General features: G+C 33.7%; 2 protein-coding genes across 2 annotated transcripts; both read right to left on the bottom strand.

Moving 5' to 3' along the window:
• Nucleotides 1-1,519: 1,519 nt before the first annotated feature.
• On the bottom strand, nucleotides 1,520-3,029 carry LOC145270566 (uncharacterized). Its single transcript, XM_080126200.1, has 2 exons — nucleotides 2,059-3,029; nucleotides 1,520-1,909 (listed from the first exon to the last, which is right to left on the bottom strand). Exons 1-2 carry the CDS (start codon nucleotides 3,027-3,029, stop codon nucleotides 1,534-1,536), a joined length of 1,347 nt encoding a protein of 448 aa, XP_079982326.1. The 3' UTR covers nucleotides 1,520-1,533.
• A 256-nt stretch (nucleotides 3,030-3,285) lies between these two features.
• Nucleotides 3,286-4,279, bottom strand: LOC145266959 (uncharacterized). The gene is made up of 2 exons (XM_080122791.1): nucleotides 3,734-4,279; nucleotides 3,286-3,550 (listed from the first exon to the last, which is right to left on the bottom strand). The coding sequence occupies exons 1-2, from the start codon at nucleotides 4,202-4,204 to the stop codon at nucleotides 3,425-3,427; spliced, it is 597 nt and encodes a 198-aa protein (XP_079978917.1). The 5' UTR covers nucleotides 4,205-4,279; the 3' UTR covers nucleotides 3,286-3,424.
• Nucleotides 4,280-9,333: the final 5,054 nt, after the last annotated feature.

The following is a 9,333-nucleotide window of genomic DNA, read 5'->3' on the forward strand; positions in this document are numbered from 1 at the left end:
TATATATATATATATATATATATATATATATATATCTTACTAGCATGGGTGTCCGGCGTTGCCCGGGTAGTTGGAGGTGTCTGCTGAGAAAAAAAAAAGACAAAAAACAAAAACAGTAAATTTTTTAAACTTTGACTCCTATTATGGCCCCTTAACAATTATATTTTGTGCTCACATTGAGTTATTAAGTAAGACCCATGTCCATGGAACCTATATCTAAAATTTCAAGTGTTTAAACCTAATATTATCGGAGGAGTTTGTTAGAGTTCACAAAGGTCAAATCGTCTAACTTTGACCCCTTAACAGCTAAATTTCTGGCCGGAAACCGATCATGTAGATTTTCCCAAAACTCAGTGTCCTGTATATCAAATTTCGAGTCTGTAGACTGAAAATTAACAGAGTTATTAGGAAGGAAAATGTACACATACACGTTCACTTTTATAGATATATAGACTAGTACGCATCCCAGCATTGCCCAGTCGAAAAATACGCTTAAATATGACATTTGTATTAATGCAGATTTCGTATTTATTATTATATTATATCGGACCCAATAGGTAGCAATGATTAAAAAAAAAGCAAAACACGCCTCGTGTGCCACAACTTAGAATCAAAACCAAAAGGTTCAGCTTACGATTGAAGTTTTGCTAATAGCCTTGGCTGCGAAGGTATGTTTGCTGCGAGGCTAAAAATTACAACATGAACCGTATGCATATTCGTAATACCATGTTTCGATCTCCACCTGCCATCTTTCCATTCTTTCATTTTTAAACTTTTGCACTGATTTTCTCCAGTTAATACCCACATCTAAAGTTTTGCATGGGTGTGAATATCCTTTATATGAAGTTCCATGTCTGTAAACCAAAACTGACAGGGGTTTGCTTAGCAAAAATTATTAAACAAAAATATATACGCATATATATATATATATATATATATATTAGGGTAGGTCGATTTTTCACTTTTTTCAGAATATTAAAAAATGGCACTTACCGAAAGTTGCGTCTGGACATATTAAGTACTCATGCAAAAAATTAGATGAAATGCTCGACCGGTTTTTTGCGTATTTTAAATCAAAGTTTTAGACGAAAATATACTGAAAATTCCTTGTTTTTTGCAAGGTTCGTCTTGAATATTTGTGTAAATACCAAAATGTTTCAGTATTTCAAATCAGAGGATGTCTTTTTATTTTATGAAAATGATATTAATTAAAAAAAAATATTAATAATCTTCAAATTGAAAAGATGCCCCCCCCCGCATTTTACTTTTATCTTTTTAAATTTCACCAATTATCCAAACTGTGTGGCAACTCTAAGTAAGTTAAGTAATAAGTAGATGTTCTGCACTCTGTCAAGAGAGGAAAGGGTATGCTTTGGAGCTCCATCCCAGATGTGGCAGCAGTACTCCCTCTTAGAACGTATGTGTTTTTTGTACAGGTAGAGGATTGCAGTGGCAAATACTTTCTGGAGTCGCTATGGATCTGATGTCGGTCTTTCATTTCAAGAAACAAACAAACAAGGAAAAGATCAAACTTTATTTGGGTGAGCTTAATATATTGTCAAACTGCTCCATATAAGAGCCCTTAGACAAAAATGCTGGTCTCAATTTCTGACTCAACACTTTGGCTGTGATGTGTTGATGTCTTGCTTCAAAACCATACACGGTCTGTGATGCCTCCGTTGTTAACTTGACTGCCCGTTCCACGCCCTGAGAATGTGAGGGCAAATCTGACAAGTCCAGCTTGTTCCCAGTAAATAAAGATTCTTGAAGTTCAGAATCAGAAAAATCTTCCGTCATTGGTGATTCAAAAATACCACATAAGTTCAAGTCTATTAATTGTGTCCAATGGGTCGCATTAAAATTGATATGTGGTATTCTTTTTAAGCGTTTCCTGGTTGACTCCCCACTCCTGAAATAATATAAAAATTAACTGAATATTAAAAAATTCTGGTGTGTACTGCTTTAATAATTATGGTGAAATTAGATGAAATCTTTAAAACTGTTTGTATAAATTGGAATAAATAATTGAGTTGTTGAAAGAAAGAAATATTTACTTACCTAATGGCCAAAATTCGTTTTATAGCTTCTTCTCTTACTTCAACTTCCTCAGATTTGACCATCGAATATAGAAGGTTTTCAGGCAGTAAACAAAATGCATTACCTTGTATGTTTTTTAATGTGATCTGTTGGATTTCCTGCGGCTGCTCCTTAATCCTCTGGATCATATTAAAAATGTGCATTTGCTGATTGTGGAGTTTATTATTTTTTTTAATTTCAAACCAACAAATGGCATAAACATTTACAATGAAATTTATTAGCTTCTGGAGTTTTGTTGTGAGCCTTTGTGGGTATGCACCACGAGTCCATAAACACATGAGCCTTATGGCCAAAGTTAGCCATCTTGCCTGGTTTAAAGGACCAATTTTCCATGAAGCATATCTAGAGTCAACTTTACCTCTAGAAATACCTACTGTATATTCATACAATAGTCTCTGGTCACAACTCAGGTCAGTCATTTCATCAATTTTCAAAATTAAATCTAGAGGATTTCTAATTTTGGAAAATGATGTTTGGGGTAAATCATGGCAATCATTTGAGCATAATTTCCCCAGGGGTCCGCTAAATGTAGTAGGGCCTTTTGCGCAACCATCCATGTTTTTAAAAAGAGCCCTGAAAGGTAATTCATTATGGTGCAAAGAGCAACCAATTGTATGAAGATTTTTTTTTAGCTTTTTTTCTAAAATTGCCACCATTCCACCTTCACAACCTGTGTTTGCATTCGTGTTATCAACAAGGATAGCCTTGATGGTGTTTTCACTGTTGAATTCATGCAAAACATCCATCACTTTCTCTGCATGAACATCACCTGTTGCAGCATTGTTTGGAAGAACCCTGTGTGTCAAATATTGACTTTCATGTCCTGTCTCTTTTGTAAATGTTAAATGACGTTCTGGTGCCTTGGCTTTTTTCATAATTTTCTGTCCATTTTCCTTTACAGTTTCCTTATACAGTAATGTCTCCTTATCCATTCTCCCATCAACTCCAATGCATATTAAATTTTCAACACTTTCATTATGTTTTTCTTGTGCAGTTGTTTTTACTTTAGTTTTTGCCCTGTCAATTTTACATTTATCAATAAAGATGTTATTTATGTAAATATTGGGCACAAGAAGGTGCATAGCCTGCAAATCCAAGAGAAAAGCATTGGCAAGGCTGGCTCCAAGATTAGAAGATACGCCACCCCTGACTAACTCAAGAGCATATCTGGGAAATTTAACAAGGCTATAAGGTCCTTTTAGGTGACTTTTTGACTGCAAATATTCTTCTTCTGGATCTTCACTTTGAGAAGATGAGTAAGAGGGAGAGGAGACATTACTCTGGAGATTTGAAGTCGAAGGTGTTGGTGATGAATATGTATTTTTTATTAATCCCTTTCGTTCCTTTTTACTTTTTTTATAGCACTTTTATCAACTGGACCAAGCTGAAAAGTACCTTTCGGCCCTATTTTGTTTCTCTGATCCTTGAGGTATTTACGGTCCTCAACTGGAACCTGAAAAATCAGATTTTACTTATATCAAAATACATCTAAACAGATTAATATAAAAATTAGTTTGCATGAAAAATAAAAGGGGAAAATGGTTTATATATTTAAATAATCTTAAAATATGGAAATTGGTTTGGAGATGAGATTATCTCATAAAGGCATTGTAAGAAAAATAAAAAAATAACTTACCTTCTTTTGAAGAGGACAGGTGCAAATAATGTGTTCAATCTGGCAATTTTCTTTATTGCATTTTACATGATAGTCGTCACAACTAAAAACTGGCAGTTTGCAAGAACAGGACGAAATATCAAATAGTGAATCCAGTTTTTCCACCCAGAATTTCTTTTGGGAAGCAGGAAGAGCTCTCCTATTTATTTGCTTGGCCTTCTCGAAACATAGAATAGTCACCTTTTTTAAAATAGTCATTTCACTTAAAAGAGGTAAACATGGGTTAACCGCTTTCCAAATATCTATGATTTCTTTTGTTATTAATTTGGAAATAGCAAAATTTGAAAGGTGAGGGTAAGTATTTCGTAAATAATAACTATATTGTATTATTTGTCGATAAACTGGAGGTTCCGTTTTATTTAACGGTGAAGGTAGACCAGAAAATTTCATTACATTTTTACTACGAGTTGACATTGTAGATTTTCGGAACATTTTGAATAAAATATCTGAAAATAAATAAATAAATAAAATCAGAAATTAAATTACACAAATAATTTTTAAATAAATTTGATTTTAAAATTTGGTGCTTTTGCGCTTATGTTACCGTGCTATTTTTAAAATTGTATTTTCAAGTTAAAATCGAGTTTTAGGATATCTTCTTTTAGTCAATGTCAAATTTCTTTTCAACTTTCCCTCAAACTTTAAAATTACCACTTTATAGACAGCCTCCCCCAGCAAAAATTGTCCGTTTGGAGGTGCGAGGGGGAATCGTTGTGGGGGCCGCATGTAAACAGAGAATTTTTGCTTGGAGGGAATCTATAAATGTAGTCATTTTAAAGGATTTTTCGAGGGTGGAAACATTCTGCACATTTATCAAAATACTTGCCTGTGACAGAAAAAAATTGTTTTCATGATATGAAGACGTAACTAGATGACCAGAAAGTGGGTACCCATTGTACGTTACATTTATATAGGAAAGTTATATCCCAGTTTTTAAAAAGTAATTTCTTCATATCATGAAAACTACTTATCTGCCCAAAATTTAAATGTGATATTCGTTTTCAGCACCCCCGAAAACCGAAAAAAGTTGTCATTTTAAAGTTTTTGGGGGAGTTGGAAAGAAAGTTGATAATGACCCTTTTCTTTTTTTTTTTTAAATTAAATTATTAGGTGTAAGTGCAGAATAGTTGCAAAACTATTTCCATGTTTAAATGGCTTTCTAAATAATAATGTTATTATTTCAGCACGGTAACATAAGTGCATAAGTACACAAAAACACTTAATAAATTTGAGAAAATTTGAAATAAATACTCTTGTTGACTTACCTTAAAGGGAAATATGAAGTTCAGCTCGCTCGTTGTTTTTTTTTTTTTTTAGGAATAAACACTATCTTTTTGAAATAGAAACGAATCAGAATAATTATATATGTTGTTGTTTTTTATATTTAAGCCTATTTTAGAGAAAAATTTAAGCGATATTTAAACAGAAAATAGGTCAGAGATAATTCAAGAGTTTATTTAAAAAACGTAAACACGAAAACACGTGCGTCGTAATTTCAACCGGTGAATCTTTATAAATTACCCAATAAATAAAACTTACATATATATATAGATATTTCTATAAACAATACAATATTAGAACATTTTTATTGTTTTTGTTTTTTATATTTTCGTTTAATCTCTAAAAACACGAAATAATAAATTTTTAAATATTTATTATTATAATGTATTGTATTGCTTGCTATGTTAACACTCGGGTTTTATTTAAGCGGTACATAGTGGCATTGTCACCGACGCCATGATAAAAATTGGAATTTATTTGGTCTTTAAGTTGGAATTCGCAACAAAATAAAAAATTTTACAGAAAAATATTTCTTGTGGTAACTTTTAACATTATTTTGCAACTTTCTACCAATACCATTATGTACGGTTCCAAAATCGACCTACCCTAATATATATATATATATATATATATATATATATATATATATATATATATAAATATATATATATATATAAAGATTTCTGTTTATTGTAACCTATTTACACAAATATTACGCAAGTATAAATCATGTAGAATATATGCATTAATATAATTACATGCAATAGTTAACTGAAGATGTTCACCCCCTCCAAAAAAAAAAAACGAAATAAACTAATAGAGAATTAATTAAAATAGATGTTTAAAAGAGTATGCGAATTAGCTAGATATATTGACGATTTATGCAGATCCACGGTCAATATATAACAAAGTTGTATTTTCCTTTGCAAAAACCAGAAAAAAGGTTGTTAATATGAATTTCTATACACAAAAACCAACAAATTTATAGGGGTATAGATGTATATTATTTATGTATGCGTATATATTAAAGATATATATGTATATGTATATATATATATGTGTATTTACATATATACATATATATATATATATATATATATATATATATATTACGTCCATTTATTTGTATAATAATGTGTGAAATTTGCCATCATCATTATCTACAGCAGAAGTGTCTTGTAAATAATAATTTTATTTATATAAAAATATCCAGGCGTTTTAGGACTCATCTGGTGGATTTTGTTTTCGTCTGATTCCGACGTACATTGCTTTGTAAACTTGCACACAGTCTTCAACGAGTGACTATCTTTTCTACAAATTGTTTGTCATGAATTATTTTTCTTTTTTATTCATGGAAAACTCATTGAATTGCACACATCACCTTCATCCTATGACTTCCGGAACGCCCGTTCATGTGTATTTTACATGTATGCGTATGTGTTCGTTTGTGTATGCACATGTATGGACATGCTTATATGCGGGCCTTAATGTGTGTATATTTGCATGTTTGTATAGATTCGTATGTGTGTTTGCGTGCATTTTGTGCGCATGCATGTATGTGTGCATGCATGCGTTTATTTCCATGTGAATGTAGGTGGAGAGGGTTCCCGTAAGCCCTGGTGAAGGCAACCTCTCTAGGAAAAGCAAATCTATGATTCAAAAAACCTTCAAGCGGGAGAGCAGTACACCCATTATGCTGGGGTTAAGTTTACCTTGTTTCTGGCTATCTTGCTCTTGCTTTTTATTAGATCTCAAACGAGAGAGAAATTAAACTGTCTCGCAAAGCTAAAACTCTGCAACATCATCTTCTGTAGATACTTCCTCAAACATTTGTCTATAAAAATAGTCCTGTAGCGATGGAAACGTTGTGACGCGTGTGGGATTGAAATTCTGAAAGCATGTACTAATTGATTTGTCATCATTATATGGGTGTGTGTGTCTATGCATGTATATGTGTATGCATGTTTATATATGTGAATGTGTATGTACATGTGAATGTGTATGTATGCATATATGTATGTGTGTATATATTTTATGTGTGTTTGTATGCATGTGTGTATGTATATGTATCTGTATCTATATATATATATATATATATATATATATATATATATATATATATATATATATATATATACATACAGGTACATGATATAATAAAAAACCTAGACACCTCTAAAGCATGTGGACCAGATCTCATCCCGGCTGTGCTATTAAAAAAATGCTCTGCCGAGGTTGCTCCAGTTCTGTCCAAACTTTACAATAAATGCCTTAACGAATCTTGTTTTCCCGACTGCTGGAAAACCGCCTCTGTGGTACCAGTCTTCAAGAATTCTGGTGAAAGAACTGACCCACTAAATTATCGCCCCATTAGCCTCCTCCCGCTTTTCGCCAAAATATTTGAGTCCTTAGTTAATAACGCCCTAGTCCAGCACCTAACAGCTGCTAAACTCTTGACTGACAAACAATATGGATTCAGGCAAGCCCGTTCAACAGCAGATATCTTAACTGTAGTTTCTGAACGTATATACCGTTCATTGGATAAAACAGGGGAGGGTAGAGCGGTGGCCCTTGATATATCTAAGGCTTTTGACAGGGTATGGCACGATGGTCTTCTAAGGAAAATTAGATCATATGGAATCACTGGAATAATTCATAACGTAATTAAATCCTTCTTAAGTAATAGAAAAATCAAAGTTGTCCTCGACGGACGTACATCCAAACAATATGACATAAATGCGGGAGTGCCTCAGGGGTCTATCCTTGGACCTCTATTGTTCCTGATATTCATAAACGACCTCCCTGATAATATTGTTTCGGAGATGGGTATATTTGCCGATGACACCACTCTCTATAACAGATATTAGGGGAAAACAAATGAACACATATCAAAGAAAATGGCAGAAACACTAGAGGATGACCTCCAATCCGTAGTGGAATGGGGACAAAAATGGTTGGTCTCATTCAATGCTTCTAAGACTAAGCTTGTTTCCTTCAATAACTACAAGAAACCTTCTCTACCACCAATAGCAATGGCCAAGAACACATTGCCTGAAAGTACTTCTTTTAAACTCCTCGGCCTAACGTTTACAGGGAATATGAACTGGAATAGATACATTGAGAGCATTGCCAAGGCTGCTGCAAGGAAGGTTGTCTCCCCCTACCGTGCTAGAAAACTACTTACGCCTGCCAGTATCCTATACGTCTATAAGGCAACCATTCGCCCATGTATGGAGTACTGTTGTCACATCTGGGCTGGTGCATCTGCTGCTTGTCTCTCGCTCCTGGACAGGGTTCAAAAAAGAGTCGCAAACCTGATAGGTCCTGAACTGTCATCTGAGCTTCAACCTCTGTCCCATCGACGAGATGTTGCATCCCTCTGCCTGTTCTACAAATACTTTAATGGTGAATGCTCTGACGAACTGCAAACACTTGTACCTCCCCGACGTAACTACCCCCGACAAACCCGACAAGCTACTAAGTCTCATCCCTTTACAGTGGAGATCCCTAGGTGCAGGAAGGCCTTTTACTCCAGTAGTTTCTTCCCCAGAACTGCGGGTCTTTGGAACTCCCTTCCGGCATTCTGCTTTCCCAACTGCAATGATATGCAGAAGTTCAAGTGTAATATTAACAAACATCTTTCTACTCTTCTCCCTTCATAATGACCCCGCTAATTAATTCCCTAATAGTAGCCCCCTGCTACAAAGTGGCACTGTGCCTTGTTTGGGGTGAAAATTGAATTAATATATATATATATATATATATATATATATATATACATATATATATACATATATATATATATATATATATATATATATATATATATATATATATATATATATATATATATATATATATATATATATACTCCAGATAACCACAAGGAGACCTGGTTCCATCCCCAATCTAAACATGGTTATTTGCTTGATTACGTACTGTGTAGACGTGGTGATTTTGGTAATTTTTGCGAAGTTAGAGTAATGCGTGGTGCTGACTGTTGTACTGATCATTTAATGGTCAGAGCTAAACTGAGAATTACAATTCGCAAAAAAAGCCGTTTCAATTGTGTCAAAGTGCCTAAACGTATTGATGTTTCCAAATTGAAGGATCCAGTCGTACGAAGTTCCTTGAAATCTGCTTTCAACCAGGTGGATTTCTCAGATTGTGACTGGGAGACAGTAATAGATACAATATACCAAAAAGGTGTTGAAGTTCTTGAATAGAAGGTTCCCAGATATAGAGATTGGTTTGCTGATAATTTCGATCAAATTAAGCCT

The sequence above is a fragment of the Euprymna scolopes genome, chromosome 4 (genome assembly GCF_053919585.1).
Source record: "Euprymna scolopes isolate OS-2025 chromosome 4, ASM5391958v1, whole genome shotgun sequence".
NCBI lineage: Eukaryota > Metazoa > Mollusca > Cephalopoda > Sepiida > Sepiolidae > Euprymna > Euprymna scolopes.